General features: G+C 39.5%; 1 protein-coding gene across 2 annotated transcripts in view; it reads right to left on the bottom strand.

Moving 5' to 3' along the window:
- INO80 (INO80 complex ATPase subunit) overlaps positions 1-24,674 on the bottom strand; it is a 124,207-nt gene that overhangs the window by 18,789 nt on the left and 80,744 nt on the right. For both annotated transcript variants that reach the window (XM_055437456.2, XM_055437455.2), the window contains exons 26-29: positions 20,220-20,445; positions 15,379-15,506; positions 5,711-5,805; positions 384-456 (exon numbers count right to left, since the gene is read on the bottom strand). In XM_055437456.2, the coding sequence (XP_055293431.2) occupies positions 384-456; positions 5,711-5,805; positions 15,379-15,506; positions 20,220-20,445 (522 nt within the window). The remainder of the gene's footprint in view (positions 1-383; positions 457-5,710; positions 5,806-15,378; positions 15,507-20,219; positions 20,446-24,674) is intronic.

The raw sequence follows: 24,674 nt of genomic DNA, 5'->3' as shown, positions 1-24,674 counted from the left end.
AAATACGAGTTTTTCCTATGATGGAATAATACGTAAGTGTCATAAAACAACCCTTTCTGATTTGTTCAGTTATAGCTCCTAAAACAAACAAATCTTGTTGGTTGAGTTCCCTAACACAGTCCAAGTGTTTAGAATAGTATCAGACACACAGAATACTTTTACTAAGTCTGTGTTGAATGAATGTGTAAGAAACTTCGAATAAGAGAATAGAAAAAATGTCTAAAAAGGAAAGCTAAAATGTTCCAGGCCAAATGCAACTACTTCCTTTTAACACAACAAGAGGCAAACAAAAAGTCTGTGATAAATAAAGGATAGTATCAACCAAACAACATATTTACAGTAGAAAAACTACATATCTAGTATATTTTTAGCTTGTTACTTACGGTATCTGCGGCAGTTAGATTGATACCCAGTCCTCCAGCTCGTGTACTTAGTAGAAACACAAAAATGTCATTCCTGCAGAAGACAGGGAGGGAGAGATATTTTAAGAGGAAAAGCTGAAAAAGAAACCTGGCACGTGGCAAGCCTGTCACTCTTTCAGGCAGTAAATATTCACTGAATATCTTTTAGGAACAAAGGCCATGCCAGATCAGAAAGGACAGACTTTGACTAGAAGATTTATCTGAGTACACATATGCAATTAGGGGCTCAGTTCAAGCCCAGTTCTTGCAGATAACATGAATATATTTAAGACTATCTTGCATTTTCATGTTTCTGTCACCTGAGGTTATTTTCCAGAACATTTCTACAGGAAAGGGATTGCATAATACTGGTGAACAAACTTTACAGCCCTCTAAATCAAGCTGCTGATCCCTTTTCTTCATGACTATAATGAGGAATAAAACTAGAAATTCATTACCAGTGTTATTCAAATTGCAGGTCATACCTATCATTGGTCATGAAATCAGTTTGGTGGGTCTGGTACACATAAATTACAGAAATAAAAAGAACAGATTAGAAAATATTATATCACAGGTCATAAGGATAAGTATTGTTTCTGATTTTCTGACATGGTAGATATGTATTAAATCTCAATGTAAGATGAATTTTATTCTGTGGGTTCCAGTTTAAGAGGAAAAACAAACTGACATCAGGATGCTCTCATTCCTTGGTAAAGTCACTTGACTGCTAAAGGTCTGTTTCCTGCACTGTAAAATGAGGATGCTCTGAATATAGCTGAAGTGACTAAATGATGACCTATCAATGGCAAACATGAATACCAGTGAAGGAACTACTCTGAAATAAGTATCCTGGTAAATCCCTAGGCTGGGTACGTCCTAGTAGAAATCTGTCCATTAATTTGCATTCAATTAAACACAGCTTTCCTAGAGGCAGGCATGGATAACAGATCATGTTTGGAGGTCTCTTGTAGGGCATGATTCCAAAAGTACTGGAAGTTGTGCTCATTTATCCTTGAATTTTATCATAAAGTCTAATATTTCATAATTTAATTTATATGATGTCATCTTTCACAGTTAAATCATAAAGGGCAAACCAAAAAGTTAAAAGGCATCTGCCAGTTTACAAACACATTCCCTCCTAGATACGGGATGATGTAAATGCAAGCTTGATACCTCCTAGCCCATAGGAGAATATTTAACCACAATAATGCTTCAAATAAACACTGATGTAGCTTTCCAGGGCCATGCTAATCTCTACAGGAGAATCTACTCCACTTTGGCCTTAAGAAGACTGCTCAATCCCATGCATCTCTCTCTCCTGCTCTGGCGGGTACAGAGGCAGGAGTGAGAAGCTTCCCTCTGATATCTGTGTTAGAGCTGATGGAATCACCTGACAGCCAGGACTTTTTGTTGATGTGGGGATGGGGGAATGGGATGTGACAAGGATAGAGATAGAAGGCAGCTGAGATCTATAAAAAAGAATAGAGGCAGAAAGATGGGTCATTTCCATAGCCTGCACAGCCAGAGACATAAGTCCCCAGATGTGGCAATTCTTCACAAAAAGGGACTATATACAGAAAACACACTAGAGAAAGGAATCTAGTTAAAAATAAATTAGTAACAAAATTTAGAGATATTAATGGTGGAAAATGCTTTACTGAGGATGTTACCTATGTATCTAGAAGATACCTTTTAGTGATGAGGAGATGGTAAGCAGCAATGTTTAGCTGTACTCAATGTAATTTCATCATACTCTAATGGAAAAATAAGGATTATGGGATTCTTAGATTATTAAAAGTCAAAGAAATTAGTGTCCATCCTGGATCACACTGCTGGATCATATGTAAACCAAAACATCTAAATTGAACTGCTGAGAAGTTCATTTCTACTTAATAAATCTAGCGTTGATAATGTAAATTAATGTTTTGGAAGCTGACTAAAAGGAAGAAAATAAAATCCCAGAAGGCAACATGATAGTTCAGGTGCCCTCTATGGGGCTAAAAAGGAATCTCAACTCAGGGTCTCTATTGAAATGGACCTTGGAGACCAGGCTTCAGGGTGGTCTGTGAAGGAGCCTATGAAATCATGTAGCAAAGACATGCCTAAATCTCACTCTAATTCTTCTTTAGTTAAGGCCACTTTGCACCAAAATACTGAAATAGTGCTGGGTATCTAGCTGACTTTGGGAAAGACTTGATGATGACTGGAAAAGAGTTAGAATTAAAGACCCTGGAGCTTTATTTATATTCTCACCAAGAAGGAAAAAATCCACACTACGCTCTTACTTTTTCTCATATTTTCCAGTCCATTTGGGAAATGTCATGCGGTAGGAGGAAGGGAAGCAAAAGGCCAAGGCACCCCGGAGCAAGGCCCTTGTGAATGGCTTAGTCTAGGATCACGTACTAGTCACATGCTCTGAATGTTGTCCAGTCAGGACATCCTGGCCAAACAGTCTTTAGTCTCAGTCAGACTCTTTCCTGGAAGGACCCCTCATAAATCAATCTTGTATGAAGGGAATGTAAATGGCTTTTTATAGGAGTTCTTGTTTACTCTGGCTGACCTCTGAGCCACAGGGCTTTCCAGTTGAAAACTACAATTTTTTCTTTTGATGTCTTTTCATTAATAACAATGAAAATATTTGGCAAGGATGCTTTTTTGTTTTCAAAAACACCTGTTTTTTTTCTCTATCCTTTCAAATTTATAAGTTGAGAACTTTTCTAAGTTGAGATCCCATTTGGAGGGATCTGTCTCACAGGCTTCTGATCAGCATAGATTCTGATTCAGAATCTATTCAGTTCAGATTCTATACATGAGAGAGAGATTATTTCCTAGCCACAATCCTAATCATCTAGCTCATCACGTAGGAAGGGAAGAAGACCGAAGTCTGTTTTTTCATTTTGCCTATTAGATGCAAGTGTTAAAATGATTGTTACTCATGTTGAGTCTAAATAAAACTCATTGCTCCATAAGTAATTCTTAGTTGCAGAATTTGGACACTCAAGTACAGCTTTCCAGGAAAGTTTAAAAAACAAAGTATTTACTAAGTAGATCTAGTATAATTTAATGGTGAAAATACCCTTCTTTTAAAGCTAAGCTACTGGGATTGCCCAAGTAATCACAAGTAAGAGACTTTAAAAGTAGTAAAATAGACACATCTACTGATTTTTCCCTCATGAAACCCCCCACTTAGGGAACTGGATCAGCTAGAAGAAAAGTTGTAGCTCTACAACTCAGCAGCCCAAATTGTTTACAGGTCAACACATTACAGCTCTGGCTGGTTATCGACATCAGCAGAATTTTCTACAAAGTAATATGAAAATATGTACAGTCTTACACTCATATCCCTTCACTCAGTAATCTCTCTTGTTTGAATCCATACTAAGACAATAATCTAAAATGATGACAAAGCTTTATAAACAAACATATTCAACATTTTAACAACAGAAAGATGGTACATCCAATGTAATGGAATATAGGTCATTAAAAATAATGACTATAATGACTTTTTTGATGATATATGAAGATCTTTATGAAATATTGTTAAGTGGAAGAAATGAGGACACACAATCATCTGTACAACATGGTATCAACATGTAAATATAATTACACACACATAACAAAGACTAGAGGGATAAACCAAAATGTTAACAGTGATGAGACTGTGGGTGATTTTTACTTTATCAAATAATCTCAAATTTTCCTCAATAAGCATTTCATATAATACACAATGGCCACAACTGTTACACTTGAAAATAAAAAAAGCTTTTCTATAAAGGAGATTCTCAAATGTACAATATCAAACATATTAGTCAGGGAAAATACCACAAACAGTAGTAGGTGAAAGACGAATTACTTAATGACTTTTCTACTAACAAATACGCCTGGAGAGAATATAGGCACCCCAGGGAAAACAGTCTATAGATCTCATATGTAAGATTCTCATCAGTTGGAGCTCTGAACGTTGGACTAGATAAGGACATAGTGAAATGTGTTTCATTTTATTTCAAAATCAAGAAAAGATAAAGATCAGCTGGTAAACTTTTTCTGAGGTGAGGGGAGGCACAAAACAATATGCAGTGCTAGGAAGCATTACTATGCTTATACATGTCTCACTTAAATAATCAATTTACAAACTGGCCAAAAGCTTCTGTTAGGTAACAAACTAAAACAGGTCCAAAGAAGTTCTTCCCCTCCAGTGTTGGTCAAACAGACACCTGAATTCAGAAGCAGTTTCAACTCAGTAGTTATTGGTCTGAGTATGCACTGTAAACTAAAACATCAGGATGCACCTCCTTACCCATGCTATATTACAAAGGATTGTGCAATAGCAAAAATTCTCAGAGGGCATGCATGCTATGTTGAATTACAGATTTGTTTTATGTTGAAGTAAAACATGTTTTAAAACTGAAATAAAAGAAATTTAAAAATTATAACCTAAATACAAGTGGCTATGTGCTTAATTTTCTTACCAAGAATTCAAAAGCTAAATAGTAACAGACTACACAATTAAAGGCCAAAAATTCAGAATGGTTCTGACTTACAGAACATTAAGACCTAGTCTATTCCTTAGTTCTCAAGGAAAATTAAGGGTTGAGTGCAGGAGACCTGTCACTAGTACAGCCTGGCTTTCTCCTTGGAGAGAGCAGTAACAAGACTCTGCTTATTACAATGAGAACCTGCACTTAGGATAATTATGGCTCTGTATGCCATCAGCATCCAGCAGGCAGTATTTGAAATTTCACAGGCTTATTATTGGGTAGGATAGGTATTGTAACTGAGAGCTGTCAGATGAACAGACTGCACACTATTGCAATTTGCCAGAGTGCACTGTACCACTAAAATATTAGGGGCAAAGCAGGAAAAAAAGAAGGTATTTTTCTTTAAACTTACACAAAATGAAACAGGTAAGCAAAACAAAATGAAAATCAACTATAAGTCAATACCCAAAGATAGCCACTGTCAACATTTATGAATATAGCCTTGTGGACTTTTTTTTAAAACATACATATTATTCACATAAGAAGGATCCTGGTTCATACTCAGAAATTATTTCTTTTATTGCCCAAAGAAACAGGTGCTGATTCAGTAAGAAAGAATATTTAGAATACCGAAATTACCAACCATTCATTTCCTCTCTCACAGCCACCCAGATCTGAACCATTATAAGGAGATGGAGCTACCTCTTAAAATGGCAGGAACTGTATCATGATTGCTTAACAATCTGAGATGTACTGGTATTTCTTTGAAAGTTACCATTTCGACTAGAGGAAAAATCAAATGACAGTTTTTGTAATTTCTATTAACATTACCTGGTTTGAAAATCAGCAACCATGTCCCGTCTCTCTGAGATCTTAGATGAGCCATCAAGCCTCATGTAGGTATGCTTCCTATAAACCATATATTCCTGCCAATCAGAGCAAAAAGATATAATAAGCTTGATGCAAATTACTGCATTCTAATTCTCACAAGCATCTACCTACCTTATCCATGGGGGGTAAGTCATTCTATCCAGAATGAAGACAAAGCAATCTCAAAAGTACAGGAATCTGATTTGTAAAAAAGCTTACTATCAGTGTGTAAAAACAGAGGGTACCCTGAAGATTACAACCACTCTCAATTTCAACTTAGACTAATCTTATTCCTGCAGACTTTTGCAGATTCTGTGAAAAAACAAATAAGCGAAACAAAATAAAATCTCTAAACCAAAATGGCTTTTCAGTCACCAACCAGCTGCCTCTCACGGCTATGGAATATCTGGTTTTCTTTCAGGAAGTAGCACTCACCCCAATGGGTTTCTCTCCAGCAAATTCTTGCTGACCAAAATCCTTGAATTTACAACCTAAGCTCTCTTCTCTCAGCACAGCATGCATTACTGTTAAGGGAGACCTAAGGTGTTGGAGAAGACTCTTGAGAGTTCCTTGGACTGCAAGGAGATCCAACCAGTCCATCCTAAAGGAGACCAGTCCTGGGTGTTCACTGGAAGGACTGATGCCGAGGCTGAAACTCCAATACTTTGGCCACCTCATGTGACGAGTTGGCTCACTGGAAAAGACCCTGATGCTAGGAGGGATTGGGGGCAGGAGAAGGGGAATGACAGAGGATGAGATGGTTGGATGGCATCACCGACTCGATGCACATGAGTTTTGGTGAACTCCGGGAGTTGGTGATGGACAGGGAAGCCTGGCGTGCTGCAATTCATGGGGCCACAAAGAATCGGACACGACTGAGCAACTGAACTGAACTGAAGCAACAAGGTAACTTTCCATGGCTGAGAATGTTCTTGGTGTCATCTGGAAGAAGAATTACAACTTTTAAGAACGGAGAAGGTATTTCAAGAGATGCAATGGAGGGAAAATATATATTCATTCTTGGAAGCTGCAATTCTTCTTACAGATGATGTAATGATTTCCTCTTTCTTTATCCAATCATATGGATTGCATTTCAAGAAGTACACTCACTGAGGGACTAGTATCAAAAGCTAATATAACTGCTGATTTATAAGAAACACCATGAAACAGTTTTTTTTCAGTTCAAAAAAATTTTTTTCCTATTGAAAAAGACTAATCGTTTCTCCATTTGGGAGCTATATATGCTAAATAACTTTCTGTGGCCAAATGCTCTTTTATTGTAATACTCTCATTATGCAGCTCTTATACCTGGCTGGGTACTTCAGTATGCAAGGTTGTTATAGTCTGGTATGGATGATGTAGTGTAATGCAGCAGCACTCTTAGAGCAAGCTGATATGTATGTATTTTTTATTCTTCTTTTTTTCACTATTTGTTTCTGTTGCCAGGGGATTCTTTAAGGACTTTGGTAATCAAAGAGGGGCAGAAAATATTCAGTCAAAGGAAGTTTCACATTTAGTGGCATAGTCCTATGATGGGAATGGGTTAATGGCAAAAGAGTAGTAGGGGATGTTTTGGATAAGGAGGAATTCAGGAAAGAAGATGAAAAATAACAGCACATGACAATGGTCTTTAGAGGTTCACTATACCTGGGCAGCTATTCCATCAGATGTGGCCATCCAGAACAACAAAATATCTAGATTATAGAGAGAGAGCCCACAGATTTGAATTTTAACCAAAAAGTGGACTTCCTGCACAGGCACTCTTTTGCTTTTTGAACCAGAACTTCTAAACTTTAATAACAGCAGTGATGAATGAATCTTCCTGAAGATCTTGCTGTACACATCATTTATATATCAAGGTCAGAACACCACCAGAGATATTAATCCTAGACCATAACCAAACCAACACTGATCACAGACAGCTTGTTACTGAGGCAACGGAAGTGAGGCAACGGAAGTGAATCTTTCCCATTTGCTGCTTTAAGCCTCTGCTCTCTAACCCAGGGGAATACTGGCATTTCAGAAGGCTTAGATGAGTCTAGCTCCTATTTCAGTAAATAGCTTCAAAACAAGTACATAGACATGGAAACAGCAGTTAAAAGCAGAATAGAGGAATAGCTATATTCTCACACTACAGAAAAACATCTAAAAGACTGAGCTAAAAAAAAGTAACTCAATATTTCTTTCATTCACAAATTTTGGCTTGTGAGCTAGAAACCCCCAAACTACCTAGTTTGTGAGCTAGGCAGCCCCAAAGCTACCTTAGACATCTCTCTAGAACTCTAGGCTGCTGGAAAAAGATACTTAATTTAATCAAATATTCAAGATGAATTCTAACAAATGATTTGATAGAAGTCACAGAACTTTTGAAAATTTAATTTAAAAATCTATTTTAAAAAAACCCCAGAGTATTGTAAAGCAATTATTTGCCAATTAAAAATAAATTTAAAAAAATCTATCCCCACTTAACAATCTCTGTATCAAAAGGTCTCCTAAGATCCATCTTTAAAAAAAAAAAAAAAAAGATCCATCTTAAGTGCTTTGCTTAATATATTCTTTTCAAAGCCAGCAGCTAAGAGTTGATTAATTAGTAACTATTTTCTGAGTTTTGCAGTTAAATATCTTTTAAGGATGGCACAGGATTCCCATTCACCCCTCAAATCTCTGTAATTCACTCCCATGCCTGAGGACCACAGCTGGATGACTTCCGCTTGCTGGATGACTTTACTGTGTTGTGTAGGAACCAAGTCATGTTAGCAGTCCAACGCTAAGAACTTACGTGACAGGACGACCACTACCCACTTCTTCCTGACCTTTGGCAATGTGGAGAAACCAAGGGCATTCTCTTACTCAAGTCTACTTGGGTTATTTAGGAAAGGCTAAAAAAATGATCCATCAGTATGACTGAATTTCTTGGAAACTTGTAAACCAAGAATTCCTTTTGCTCCACTTAAAGCAGCAAAAAGAGGCACTTCTCTGGAAGTCCAGTGATTAAGACTCTGTGCTTTCCATGTAGGGGGTGAGGGTTCAATCCATGATCAGAGAACTAAGATCCCACATGCTGTCCTCCGCCCCTCCCGACCAAAAGCAGCAAACAGAAGACAGAAACCAAATGTAGAGCTTCCTCTCCCAAAAGTCTCATAATTTAGTACTCTCCCCTAATTAAACAAATATGAACACAAGTAAGCTCAAATTCTCCTTGAATTAATAAAATATAAATTATGGCTTTAACATTTAGGAAGTCTTTAGACCTATATAGTTCTCGTAGATACTATTTTAAAAAATTACTGAAGAAACCAAAGGGGTTATGGACAAGAGTTACTCCTGCCATCTGAGGACTGACGTTCAACCAGGATTAAAACTCCTGTGTCCCACTCCAGGAATTTTGACTCTGTAGGTTTGAATTAGGGCCTAGACTGGTTTATTTTTTAAAAGTTCCAAAGATGCCTGCTGATATAAAACATCCAAAGATGTTATATCCAGAGCTGAGAACCACCACTCCAGGACAAAGGCAGAGCAGGGTCCCTCAGAATCATTATCTCAGCATGCCCCTCAGATGAGCAACACATGAAGTGTGTTAGAAATGCGGAACTGAGGGCCATGCCCCATATAGCCAATAAATCAGAATTTGCATTTAACAGGTGTGACTTGTAAGTACATCCACACTGTTCCCTTATGCTATTTCTAAGGCACTGGAACACTTTTTTCAAGAAAAATCTTATATGGAACTCCTCTAATATAAAATAGATTAAAAAAAATTTTATTAGTTAACAAAGAAGGGTATGGAGTCCAGGGCCCCACTATTTAATGTCTACACTTTAAGTGTCCTTTCCTGTACCCAACCCCATCTGTTGGAAAACCACTTTCTTAGAATACAAATTGAGAGGAAAGGTCAGTTCTGGAACACATTCCTAAGTCCTACTTTTTAAGCAGGAGCATGTGAACAGAGGTATTAGCAAAACTCAAAATAGTTTCAGAAATGCCTCTCAATCCTTTAAAGTACACTAAATAAAAGCAAACATTCACACCAGCGATGTAATACAAAGGGTCTAGGTTCACCTTGAAGTAGTAGTGATAACGATGATGGTTTGCATTTACTGAACATTTACTAAATAACAATCACTATTCTGGGTATTTTACCTGGTTTTGCTTATCTAGAAAGGCTGTTTCAGATAGGTGTTATTATTGTCAATCCTATATTTAACAGATGTTAAGTAAGATCTCTAAAGTGACACAGGCAGTAGGTAATGGAGCTAAGATGAGAATTCAAATAGATTGGATCCAGAGCCTTTAGCTTAATCCTTCTACCTACTGCTTCCAGACAGAAGAGAAGTTCATTACCACTAGAGGAAAAAAGGGGCGGGAGAAGCCCCATAACGCTCTGTATAACTCTCATCCATCATCAACATAAAGAAAGAGTTAACTGGGCACTTGAAAAAATAAAGGCAAATGTATACATATCCCTACAACAAACTTTCCATTCTGAGACTTCTTTTTTATTTCAAAGTTGTCTCTGGTGTTCATTTTAACCCAATTTCACTGTCATAAAACAATCTGAAGGAAAGTCAGTATGACCCACAAACCTGCAGACCTAGTATAACTTTATTTTTCTAGACATGCCCCCTCCCATCCTTGAGGTTTATCACCAGCAAAAAGTGAGACTTCTCTCAACGTCTACAATTTCTCTTTTGTCCAAGCAAATCGTACCAAGTGAGTGAAATATAGCAGTTATCCTTATCTAATACAAAGCCCTATGGACCAAGACCTGATCACAAGGCACTGAAGGACCCACCATAATCTGCATTCACCTTACTTGTTATTCCCCTTTCTTCTATATGATATGCTCCACTTACACTGAACTAACCCCCCCTTTCCCAACCCACACAATGTCATGTACCCTCCAACCTCCATGCCTTTTTACATGTGGCTTCCTTACTCTGAAAATGCCCTTCTTTCTCACGGTTGAAATTCTATTTAAGTTCAGTTTTATGTCATTGTATGGGAAGCCTTCCTGAAGTGACCAAATTAGAAATAAATGTACCCCTTCTGCTATCTTCAGCTCTCAGTTTCCGTTCAGTCGCTCAGTCATATCCGACTCTCCACGACCCCATGAATCACAGCACGCCAGGCCTCCCTGTCCATCACCAACTCCCGGAGTTCACCCAAACTCATGTCCATCGAGTCAGTGATGCCATCCAGCCATCTCATTCTCTGTCGTCCCCTTCTCCTCCCAGCATCAGAGTCTTTTCCAGTGAGTCTCTGGTCATGCTTTATTTTTGGCATTAGGATCAGGATACACCTGACAGCTATTTGTGTGATGTACATATATATAAATTCTTCACTCGACACATCTCTTGAAGTCAAAGACCGCATTTAACTGGTGTTTACCTCTGTCTGGCACAATACCTCCCTCATAAAAAGAAATGGCATGAAAAAGAAATGAACTAAACAGGAAAAATATAGTGTGGTTGCAAACACAAATTTCTTCCTATCATTTCTAAGACCTAATGAAAATGCGAGTTCACAGTGACCTCAATTTGCTTTTCATTCCATGGAGCAGTTATAAAATATTCAGTTCCTCTGTATGTTCAGAACCATAGTTCCCAAAGGTTATTTGGAGTTCTAAGAAAATCAGCACATAAATGACAGAATGTCTGTTTGGGATGAATCCTTCCCCAGTGAGGTACTTGCTGACTAGGCAACTTATACGACCCCAGTGTCTCAAATATCATCATTAGCTATGGATTATCTGGATTTAATTCTGTGTTGTATTATTTTCATATATTGGTGCAGTGCAAGATTTGTCTGGGTTTCAGTACTTAATAATCACAACACACACAGCACCAGTTGGCTGACCCTTTCCAAGTACTCCTGTATTGCATAGAAAATATTGAGACTTATTTCCTTAAACTACAGACTCAGCTGCTTGATGCAATAGGAATGAATCTCAGATGATGCAGAGATAACGAGAGTCATCTGTAGTGAGTTAAAGCTCTCTGCAAGTACTAAACCATGGGGAGTGAAGGGGAGTGTCGCAGACCAGGGTAAAATGGTGGTGGTGGGGAAAGTTCTGACATCCAGCTGGACGCCACCATCCCAACTGGACAAGGGCTATGCCTGTGTCCATAGTAGCCGCGTCAGTCAAGATCCTATATGTGACTCAGTAAATACAAAATAAACTAATAACATAACATTTAGGGACCTGCCATACCTTCCTCTATTTATGTCCTTAACTTCTACCCATGGCACACTAAAAGTTCTTGGCCCTGGAAATTACTTTCCTTTTTAAATCCCTTATCCAGAAATACTATTTGGATACCATGGGAAAAGATAAAATATTTCTGAAAACAGAATTCTATTTGGAAGATCTGATACATTTACTAGAAATTTAAATTAAAATCAGATTTTTGCCCAAGAGGAGGCTATCAATCACTTTAGAAAATACTGAGCAAATACAAAGTGCCTTGATCTAGTATTTTTCACAAAATGGAAACCTGGCCATATAAAAGTATGTGAATTTTTACTATCTTTCAGTTCTTCTGAATCCCAGAAACAAACACAAAGCCATGGTTAAAGGACAGAACAAAAAACCCAAAAAGGCTTCTGGGTAAAAGACATGCTAACATACTCCACAGCTACACAGCAGAGCGTCAACAGCCCCATGTGAGCTCTAATTTCTACTCTACTTTAAGTTTTTCTTCCCTCTTTGATATATAAGATGCAAGATGTCCAGGGAAAAATATAATCCTGAAAACTTTTTTTTACTCTAAAAAGTACAAACAAGTAAAAAAAACCCACAACACCATGAGAATGAAGACTCAAGGCCAAGGTGAAGGTGCTTTTTCTTTTTAATACTCGGTCATGTTTTAAAATGGAACATGGCTCTAATGAAAGTTTACAGTGAAAGCTTTCATCATGAAAGTGACTGAAAAACCCATAATACTCTGAAAAGAATGAAAAATAAACCTAATCTTGCACTGTCCCAAGATCCACAGCACATTTACACTTCTATGAATGATTCAGTTCAGTTCAGTTCAGTCGCTCAGTCGTGTCTGACTCTTCGCGACCCCATGAATCACAGCCAGTCCTCCCTGTCCATCACCAACTCCTGGAGTTTACCCAAACTCATGTCCATCGAGTCGGTGATGCCATCCGACTATGAATGATTAGACATGTATTAAACACTGTGGGCACTGTAATTCTATGCCCATAAAATAGATTTGGAGGACTAACCTCTTGGCATACAAAATGTGATTCATTTGAGTAAACAGTATTAAAACAAATAGACTGAAAAAAAAGAGAAACTTTTAAATTTAATGTTGAAGGAAAATAGTACAGTAGTAATAGGAATAGTACAGTGGTAAGGAAACTAGACAACAGTTCCACTTTAATGTTTCAGTACAAACAGCTGCAAAACTTGCTGGCTTTAGCATCCTAGATGCATGTTATACACATGGCTAAAGAATGTTAGCAGTTGTGAAATTCAGGCTTTGAATTGGCTTTTCCCTAATTTATAATTCCCCACAGAATGATGCAACTACATTTAGAGAAGGTTCTCAAGCTGCCAGTATTTGCTAAGCCTACCCATATAGTCCATCCCCTCTAAAAATCCTGCTGGATCATAGAGACAGAGGGACCCTGGTGAATAGGGTTTAGAGCACTCATCCTGAACAAAACTCATCTTAATATACTTTGAATTACTTATCTTAGTAATAAGTAATATTTATGAATACCTAGAAATGTGCAATATACAGAGTAAGGGACTAAAATGCAGCACTCTGTCAAACTTAACCTACCCACACTCACCTTCATCTACCAGAGTTAGCTTACTTTTTGGTGGCACTCCCTTTTTCCTAGAACTTCCCTTTAATGTGAACCAGCTTTTAAGACTTTATATTGATATAGCCTTGGGGAAACAAGATCAATGACTCCCTCACAAAATCCTTCGCATGTTGCTTTTTTCTATAATTCCAATCAGTGAAATATTACTACTTCATCTATACTTTCCTGACCCTTCAGGAAAAGGCAAGAACATTATATCTAAAAAAAGTCCCACCAAAGGAAAGTTACTCATATTGTTTTGGCATCATTTAGTTTGAGCAGAATATTAAGGATTCAGGCACAGACTTTCAGAACAAATGTATGGATACCAAGGGGGAAAGGGAGGGGAGTGGGAGGAACTGGGAGACTGGGATTGACACATATACACTATTGATACTATATACAAAATAGATAACTCCTGAGAACATACTGTACAGCACAGGGAACTCTACTTAAAGCACTGTGGTGGAAGTCCAAAAGGGAGGGCATATATGCATATATATGCATATGTACGACTGACTCATTTTGTTGTATAGCAGAAACTATCACAACATTGTAAAGTAACTATACTCCAATAAAAATTAATAATAAAAACAAAGAAATAGATGACCTACTGACAATACAAACCAGAAACTTTTGCTTGTTGACAGCATTCTAGAGGCTAAATACTTTTTATTAAACATAAAACTCAGTGATTAAATTGACCTTGAATATCATTTGTTATGTCTCTTGCTAAAAGAAGTTGCCTGCTTATGTAAGAGCCTGCCATTGAATTCAGATAAACTCACTGTAAAATTCAGCGAGCCTGCCTTGGCTTCTGAAGAACCTAAAATTCTTCCTATTGCTGCTACCCTTCTTTCCTTCTATATTGATAGAAGCTCTAACTCTCTTATTTCTAGATAGGGATAATCATGGTCCAGTTTCTACTTATTTACTACCAACTGGTCTCTGGAGTAGCAGGGTTAAAATTTAAAGCCTTAGATAGTTAAAACACATGAAAAAAACATGAGAACATATACTATTGACATCCAGGTGCTTTAGTCTCTTGACGGATGATTTTCCGAATTTTTTTGCACTAAAGACTAACTCTAGTGGTCTGTGATCAATATCTCATTTTCACTCCTCTGTTTATATGTCCATGACTTTCTCTCCCTCAAATAATAAGCCACTACTTCAGCAATAAGAACGCAGAGCAAATGTCAAGCCAGAGGTAACGAAACAAAATCTGTCCTGCAAAATAAGACAGAGCTATCTCTCTCACCATAATCCAATGGTTGCCAACTTCGGTTATATATTAGAAGCACCCTGGGAGCTTTTAAATATCCTGATGCCTAGGCTTTGTTCCCAACTTTTTATATAAGAATCTCTGAGGATGGGACCAGACATTCATATTTGTTAAAGTTCCCCCAGAAGACTGCAAAATATCATCAGGTTGAGAACTACAACACTAACTCAGGTAGAAGAGCTGCTCTCTAATAGAGAACTAATTCCAAATCTTGTTTTCCATATGGAATTTCAGAGGACTTTTCAAGAAATTCCTAGGCTCTGATCTACTTGAAAATTAGGGAATTTCTTCCCTAGTAAAGGGAGGAAAGAGGGGATTCTACTTCATCTCTATAAAGAAGGAGGAAGAAGTCCTTTACACACTTTCATCTCCGCCAGGAGTTGCTTCCTCTGCCTTTACAGATGGTAAAAGCATGAAGACAAGTTTGGTGTTTCCATTAAGCAGCACTGACGTTAGTCATGCACGTCTGATTCTTGCAAGTTAAATGCCAAAGTGTCCTAGTCCCCACAATTCTTTCTCCTACCTCCAGCAGGTCTATCATCCTGGTCATCTGGGAGTAGATAAGGACCCTATGTCCTTGAGACTTGAGCCGAGTCAGCAGGACATCAAGGGCATACAGCTTTCCACTGTCAGTGATGAGGCTCTCCTTGCCTAGGGAGAAGAAAAGGGGGAAGTGGAAAACTGTATTTAATTGAAGCAGCAAAATCACTCACTGCAAAGCTGTATGCAGCCAAAATTACTACAACCAGGATGCTTGTCCATCAGGAGAGCAGGAAAGTACTCTAGAGAAGAATGTAAAGTGCTTTAAAATCATACCCAGTAGTGTTCTGGGAAGAAACATCCTGAAGGAGGGAGGGAGGCCCCTTCCCAACGGACAGTTCCCAGTAAGACATCTGCTAAGCAGCTAAGGTACCTGAAAATTTCCCTGTTCCACATTCTTATTCAAGAGACAGCAGGTCATGTGGACATCTAAGAGTAACATCCATGCCATACGTGCTGTAAGTGACCTGAGGAATTTGTTTTTCCTTTGTTCATCCTATCTCTAGGTATCTCTTTCTGCCAGTTCTATGGCTAAATTAAAGTTTACCTCCTGAAGGCATGAGAATGTAGAGAAACAAGGGCTGCTCTTCAGTTCAGTTCAGTTCAGTTCAGTCTGACTTTTTGCGACCCCATGGACTATAGCATGCCAGGTTGCCCTGTCCATCACCAAGTCCTGGAGCTTGCTCAAACTCATGCCATCCAACCACCTCATCCTCTGTCGTCCCCTTCTCCTCCTGCCTTCAATCTTGCCCAGCATCAGAGTCTTTTCCAATGAGTTGGCTCTTTGTATCAGGTAGCCAAAGTACTGGAGTTTCAGCTTCAGCATCAGACCTTCCAATGAGCACTCAGGACTGATTTCCTTTAGGATGGACTGGTTGGATCTCTCTGCAGTCCAAGGGACTCTCAAGAGTCTTCTCCAACACCACAGTTCAAAAGCATCAATTCTTTGTCACTCAGCATTCTTTATGGTCCAACTCTCACATCCATATGTGACTACTGGAAAAATCATAGCTTTGACTAGATGGACCTTTGTCAGCAAAGTAATGCCTATGCTGTCTAGGTCATAGCTTGTATTCCAAGGAGCAAGCGTCTTTTAATCTCATGGCTGCAGTCACCATCTGCAGTGATTTTGGGGTCCAAGAAAATAAAGTTCTTACCTGCCCCTAAAGACACTTAAACACCAAGAAATACACTAAAAAGCAAAACAAAAATATAAAAAACACTCTCTTTCAGATGATTTAAAATAGGTTGGCTGGTAAATACCATTATCCTAAGCTATAATTTAATAAAGGCACTAGGGCTTATTCAGCTTCTTCAGAAAGACTCTGGGTTTCTGTGAAATGGAAGCTTCTCTCATATTAGTGCCTTTCTCCTTCCTCCTTCCATTAAAAAAAAAAAGGCATTTCAGTCAGAGATCTTTAGAGAACACTTAACTCAGAAATTTTCATCTTATCCATTCAGTATCATTCAACTCCCATCACATTTCAGGAAGTAGAGTTTCCTGTTTGCAGACTGGTCCATAAACATGCCCTAACAATTGCTGATATTAGGAGGGGAAGAGATGAAACAGGGGGATGAGAGAGGTAAGAGTATATTTGGAAGTGGTTGTGGGACATAAGAAGGGAGACAGAAAGGCTAGAAACATCACATATACAACTACTAAAAGTAAAGCAAGAAAATTGTTAAGAAAAACATACTGTCTACTTTTAGTTTCTAGGTTTGAACCCATGGTTTTTTTCCTCTGCACTACAGAAGCTCACTGTTGAGAGCAATCCAAAAGTTTTCAATGGTCATTTCTCTGTTCTCGCCACTATCTGCCAAGTGCACAACTGATTGTATAAACTCAATGAGAACGGATGTGCTGACAGCATCACAACAAATCATCAGCCACTCTGTTTCTGCTACAAAGCCACAGTTCCTGGATGTTTACTCCTCTGCACTACAGCCTGCCTTTTCCCACCTTCGGAACATTGCCAGGCCACATTTCTCTCCCTACCCCCACTCCCTGACGTTGTGGCACACACCTTTGTTCAGTCTCTTTGTTTGGTCCTGTTTAGATTATTGAAATGCTCTCCTTTTTGTTGGTCTCCTGACCAACACAATCAAATGACTGCAGCTGGGACAGAACCGACTGCTAAGCCCTCTTGCTGGCACCAGACAAGGAGGCCTGTATAAAATCCCAGTCTGATCAGGCAGGCAATGCTTTCATAACAACTCCAAGGGTTTCTCCTTGTCACAATTACCCTTCTCTTTTAATTGGGTTCCCTGGGGTCCCTCAATTTTGATAGCTCCTAAACATTCCCCACAGAGGTACCAATCAGCTTCAGACAATAAGTTTCCTTGTTTCTCATTAAAAGCACAGGAAGGGGAATAAAAAGAAACCCATATATTTTTCAGTCACTGAGTAAGAGCGGGCAAGCTAAGAGCATCAGATTTCTGCAGCTTGCTTATCTCCTCTTTCCACTCGCATATACTCCCTCAAGACAAATATTTAAGCATATACAAATCTGTCTTGTGTGTGAATTTTGAGAAGTTTCAATTAATCTCAAAATCACGATTCGATGATTTTCACACATTCCTGCTTCTCACATCTAATTTACTTTGCTAAGCAGAACGCACCAATGCTAGGATTAGGAAAACTCAAAGATGAAGATGTACATACACTTAGAAGAGAACTCTGATGAACCTAAAAGAAGCAAAAAGCTGTACCTATTGTTAGCTTATTACTGCTTAGGCAGGGGAGATGGAAGTGGATGGATTGATTTCTTTGGACTTGCCTGAAGGAAAAGATCTAAAAAGAAAGTGACCAGCAACACCCTTAAAACACTTAAGCAGAAAAAGTTTCCTTCCATGGCACATACCAGTGCCTCCTGGGCCTGACATCCATTACTCAATTTTCAGGAGCTACCAAAGTTGCCCTGGACAAGAATACCACCTGTAGCTAAGCAGGGCATAGAGTCAAGAAGAGCACAATTCCCAAGAAATTAGGCTGATTCTGTCAAGTCAAACCTGGGCCCAGCCCCTTCTTTAAAACCGAAGCTCAAAAAAATGGTGAGATGAACAGACCTACGCTACCATCTTGCAATCCTTCCTACAATCCTGCAATGCAACCTTACAGTATTTTCACTTAAACACAAGCTCTTACTGACCACAGTATAACATGTTGGGTCACCGACAAAATGAATGTATCCAATGGCAGTAAAATTAGAATAATAGATAAAAGACAATCTCCTCTCTCCAAGGAGAGGAGACTTTTGAAGGGACTGTACACATTTCTCTTCGTGAAACACAGAGACACATTCAAGGTGTGAAATCCAGGAGATTTTTGATCAGTCTTGCAAGGAATATAATGAAACCAACCCTTCCCAGGGAAACAGAAAATGTAAAAGTATAGAGGAAGGAGAGATAAAATACAGGTTCCAGTGACCCCCTCCACCCCTCACTGCCCTGCCCAGCAAGTCTACTGAGCACAATGGGGTCAGTGAGGAGCTGGTTGGTTCTCACAGTAAACAGCCAGTGAGGCTGGTGCTTTTTATCGATGCGAAAAGAACTCAGACACTTCCTGCTATTTAAACAAGGTCCATTTTTCTTTCAAAGAACAGGAAAAGCCACAAGAGATTCCCACAGCGCCAGCAATAAGCCTTCTCCTTGTGTACTGGGAACTTGGGAGTCAGAATGAAGAAGGGAGAAAGAAGAAATAAGGTGTTATCTTGTTTCTTTCAACACCTGTGCCCATCTTCTGCCTGGGACTCTGTGGTTTCCAAACCTGCTGGATTCTATTCCTCTATTCCTACTACCATCCAGGCCTGCTTTACACCTGAGCTTCCCCTTATTTTCCAACAATAGACCTGCACCCACTGCTTTCATCTAATTTAAGTCAGATATGAAGTCATATAAATATTGCTCTTGTATACACAAAATGGTATCTTCCAGTTCAAAGCACCCCCAAAGCAACTAACAGGTTGACCCGAAGTCCCTCAACACTTGACAAAGTTAACATTAAATGGAAAAGCCAGGCCTTAAAGCCTAGAACCCAGTTACCTATTAGAAACAGCAGAACCTCTCTTTTGAACACTTAACTCTAGTTTACTTCCTTCATATGCCTGTAAGACGAACACAATCAAAAGTGGCAGAGAAGTTGGACAACTGAAACAAACGTGGAAGCTTTAAGCTACTACTTCAGTGTGCCAGCAGGTGTAACAAAGAACATAAGCCTATGAATCCTGTATTCAGTTTCCTTAAAAGTAGTCTCACTAAAGCGAAGATGAAAACCTAGTTTCCTTTCAACCCTCGACCTTGACCCTAGGAGGTCTGGGAATCCGCTAGCACTTTGGCACAAAACACTGTTTTTCTTCTGGTTATCATTCAGATCTCTAGTGCTTCGTGCAGAACACTGTTTATGCTACTTAAACTAGGCTTTCTGCGAGTGACGACATTCTCATTCATTCCACTGGCAAGGGCACAAGACAACTGTACTCACTCGACCTAAAGCCTTTCTTACCAAACAAATTTATTTTCCTACACTCCCTGCACCGCAGCCCCATCCCCACCCCAACCCCGGCTCCTGGCCACCAAAGAGTGGTATTCCTTTCTCTTGTCAAAAGAGAGTATTTAGGCAGAAATCTAAAATAGATTTCTCTTTCCAGTCAAGTCAATTACTCAATTACTTAAGTATTCTTACCTATAGTCACTAAGGGTAAAAGAGGAAACAGAAACACCAAGAACTCTTGAATTCCAAATATTTGAAAGCACTGCATGAAGTTAACACCCTGGTTCTTCCCTTGCCAAAGCCATGAACATATGCCAAGAGAAAGGAGAACTCACCTGGAATTCTGATAAAAGACCAGCCATTCTGAGGCCTAATGCTCCATAGTCCTCCAGCTGGTTCTGGAAAGAACTGGGACCGTCGATTCAGCCAGTCTGCCGCCAGTTCAGGGGCCCCATTCAACAAACACTGCTTGGCAGCCAGACTCCCTCCTTCCTTCAGCACTCGCCGCTCATATTCTGCACTTCGGTCATTGCAGTAAGAATCCAATGGCACTGCGGTGACCTGCAGGGAAAGATTGACGTGAGATGGTTCTTTCACATTTTCCACACGCACTAAGCCCTTTGGGAACTTTGACTTTGAAATTAGACTTATGTGGATAATTCTTAGGTAGTGGTTTTAACTTCCCTGCTCTGAAAAACTTAATAACTGACTTAGTGAGATTCCCCAGGTAAAAGGCCAATCTCCATAACATGAACCTGCAACAAACTAAGGATCCAGAGATTGCTGGAGTTTGCAGATAATTGGGATACTAGGTCAGGAGTAATTCTACAGAGAGAGTCACTCTGCCATCTCCCTTCACTGCCAGACAGTGCTTCTGGCAAAGTTCTATAAGTCATACACAGTGTGGTGAGGCCACAAAGGGAGTGTGAGACAGCCATCATTAAAGAACTGAAGAGTATCCCCCTGGCGCATCGGAAGCTGTCTTCAACGCTTCTGTGGCACAACGCCCAAGTTTATCAACATTTGTTTTTCCTCTTCCCTGACCAGGCTGCTGACTGACAAACCCAATGGAAGATAACAGACTCTTTCTTTCAGGAGATAAGCTGTGGGGAGCACTAGGTGGTAGGGAATGGAGAAAGCAGTTGCCAGAGAGTAGTGAACTCATTTCTGGGCTAGGGCAGAGGCTTTGCAAAAATTTTTATCTCACCACAAGATGCACCTATATTCAAATGCTGAAAAGAAGTCTGTCAATTTAAAAACTTCGACTTTAATTCTTTTTTAATGACCTGAGTCTATTCCCACTCTAATAAGCAACTATGCATTCAATTGTCTGTGAATCATCATAAGAAGTCTAAGGTTACCTTTTGTTAAAATTTGGAGGTTTTGATTATGTGTAAGCCCAGGTTGATAAAAAGGCTAAAGTCTCATTATTAGCAGAAAATTGCTCAGAAGAGTCATGGAGCTAGACCAAGAGATAGGAAGAATGTGGCTAGAAGGAACAAGGGCAGAAAGATGGGAGAAATCAGAACATAATGTACTATATCTAGTTATAAAGTCTTATTGTTTCCATTATTTTTTAGAAGTTAGACATTTATGAAAATCTACCTTGCTACTAACTTTTCTATTTTTATGCTCATCAATATTTAGGGCAATGGTTGTCTAAAGAACCTTCTTGGGAGCTTATCTAATCTGCAGATTTTGATCCAGGTTTAAGGAAGGAGTCACTAGTTCTAGGTTTTTGACACGCACCCAAGCATCTCATATTGTTCGTGGCAGGAGGAGAAGGGGGCAACAGAAAAAATGGTTGGACAGCATTCACCGACTCAATGGACATGCGTTTGAGCAAACTCCAGGAGATGGTGAAGGACAGGGAAGCCTGGCATGCTGCAGTTTATAGGGTCGCAAAGAGGCACGACTTAGCAACTGAACAACAACAAAGCCAAACCTTGAGAAATACTGCCCTGGAGCAGATAAACAGATAGCTTAACTATGGGGCCACTAACTCTGCTGGAAACTAGTAATACTAGTGTTAGTCGTTCAGTCGTGGCCGACTTTTTGCGACCCTATGGACCGTAGACCGCCAGGCTCCTCTGTCCATGGGATTCTCCAAGCAAGAATACTAGAGTGGGCTGCCATGCCCTTCTCCAGGGGATCTTCCTGACCCAGGGATCGAACCCATGTCTCTCACACTGCCGGCAGATTCTTTACCATATGAGCCACCAGGGAAGCCCTGGTGGAAACCAGAGGATACCAAAACTGGAGAAAGAACATCATTTACCAATTTACCAAAGAGTACACTACTCTGGCTTGCAGATGAAGCTAAACTGAGTTTGCTAGGAAGCAGTGCCATCTATGGTCCAGATGCAAAACTACAGTGGGTAGCCAGCTAAGACTGTGCTCCAAAACCTCAAAGTATGAAGCGAAAGTCGCCTGGTTGTGTCCAATTCTTTACAATCCCATGGACTATACAATCCATGGAATTCTTCAGGCCAGAATACTGGAGTGGAAGGGTAGCCATTCCCTTCTCCAGGGGATCTTCCCAAACCAGGGATCGAACCCAGGTCTCCCACAAAGCAGGCAGATTCTTTACCAGCTGGCTGAGCTACCAGGGAAGCCCCTAAAACCTAAAAAGGCGCAGCAGGCATAAATCAATTTACCTAGACAGTGCTAAGAATACGTTTTGGTAATTTTATATCACATTTACCCACTCCAAAAGGAGTTTGTTCTCTTGCTTTCAAGTTACTCATTTTTTCCCACTGAAAGTTGAACATAGGCAAATAAAGACTGAAAACACAAAGCAGATGATTAAAAATTTTACACTCAAAGATGACCACTTTAATTTTCTTTAAATTTCACTGAAGTATAGTTGATTTATAATGTTTTATTAATTTCTGCTATATAGCAAAGTGATTCAGTTATACATATATATATTCTTTTCCATTATGGTTTATCACAGGATACTGAATACAGCTCCTGTGCTATACAGTTGGCCCTTGCTGTATTTTATCCATCCTATGTATAAAATAATTTGCATCTGCTAATCCCAAACTCCCAATCCTTTCCTTCCTCCCCCTTCTCCCTCACTATCTTTTTTTAAGAAAAGCAGAACATACATTGGAATTATATAAAAACTTTGGGCCCATGTTCTTGAGATGAAAAATCAAAAGCTAGAAAATCATGAAGCAACAAGGTGAAAACAGTGACACAGGAAAGAATGTTTTTCCCGTCTGGACTCATTTCTAGTCACTCTTTTACAGTTTAAAAAGAAAACAACTTTTTTAACTATAAATGTTCGCCTATTTTCCAATTTCATTTTGCTGATAGCCTTCCAAATTCAGGATTAAAAACTAGGAGGTTCTGAACGCACAGCTTGTAGTGAAATATTTTTTAATGTTTTGTTAAGCTTACTTGGAAGGAGCCCTGAATCAAGACATATACAGAATCACAGAATGTCATGCTTTAGGTACAAAGCAGTGAACCCACAAGGTCCAAAAGGAGGCAAACATGTCCATTTTTACTTAAATCATGCCTTCCAAGTCAGCTCTATCCTAAACAGCCCACCTCCACAGATTCTGCCCACCCCAAACAGCCATCCCGACTGCTCAGAAGCAGGGTAGTTGAAGTATGACATACCATTCCTGCCTCCCCACAAATGGAAATGCACACTCCCTTTCGTCTCACATGAGCTGACCCCTGTTGCTTGCTTCATTAACTTCCTAAACTCTAGTATCTTTAGGGGCTGCCTCCTCAAGCATTCAGCGCGTCCTTCCTGAGGACATGTAGATTCCTGCTCTAGCTCTAAGAAGCGTGACCGCTCCAAGCACTTTAGTTTTTTGGTATGATGAATTCCCAGGGTCTTAGTTTATTAACCTTGCAGAATGATTTCCTCAGCTAATGATAATTCCTTCCTTAGTGACACAGTTCTTCCTGAACTGACCCTAAAGTTTTCATAGCATGTGCCATGGAAATTAATTTGTCTTAACTCAAGGCCAGGGTTGAGGCTTCAAAGGAAATCAGTTTCTCTCCACCAGAGATAGGTTGCTGCTGCTGCTGCTAAGTCACTTCAGTCGTGTCCGACTCTGTGTGACCCCATAGACGGAAGCCCACCAGGCTCCCCCGTCCCTGGGATTCTCTAGGCAAGAACACTGGAGTGGGTTGCCATTTCCTTCTCCAATGTGTGAAAGGGAAAAGTGAAAGTAAAGTCGCTCAGTCGTGTCCGACCCCTAGCGACCCCACGGACTGCAGCCTACCAGGCTCCTCCATCCATGGGATTTTCTAGGCAAGAGTACTGGAGTGGCTTGCCATTGCCTTCTCCGAGAGATAGGTTAGAAATCATATAATTAAAGTATCTCATGAAATATCGCCTTACTCACACCCCGGGCCTGATCTGAAGACACGTATAAAACATTCAGACATGTTAAAAACTTTTCTTCCCGTCCTTGTAATTATGGTGTGATTACTCCCATTTCAGATTAGCAGAAGCTCCTGAAGAAACTCTACTAACAAGGATGGGGAGAAGGGCAGAAAAGGAAAGGGTGCTGGAGAGGAACCCTTCAGCTAGATGAGAGAAGCTTTCTCTTGCTTCCTGCTTGCCCCCACACCTTTACATGATTATAGTCTTCTTCAAGGTACTACTGCTTTTTAGGGAAATATCAGTAACAGACATGATAGTTCAGACTTCAGCCTCCTCAGAAATGATACTTAAGTAGAACAGTGGGAATTTTTATGTGTAAATATGTCAGGAAAGTGGGGTTATTCTTCAGAGTGGTTGGCTACAGAGCTCCAAAAAT

Source organism: Moschus berezovskii, chromosome 9 (genome assembly GCF_049115385.1).
Source record: "Moschus berezovskii isolate FMDL1 chromosome 9, NW_MosBer_1.0, whole genome shotgun sequence".
Classification (NCBI taxonomy): Eukaryota; Metazoa; Chordata; class Mammalia; order Artiodactyla; family Moschidae; genus Moschus; species Moschus berezovskii.
The sequence above is the reverse complement of the archived record's forward strand: the minus strand, read 5'-3'. Positions and strand labels throughout refer to the sequence as shown.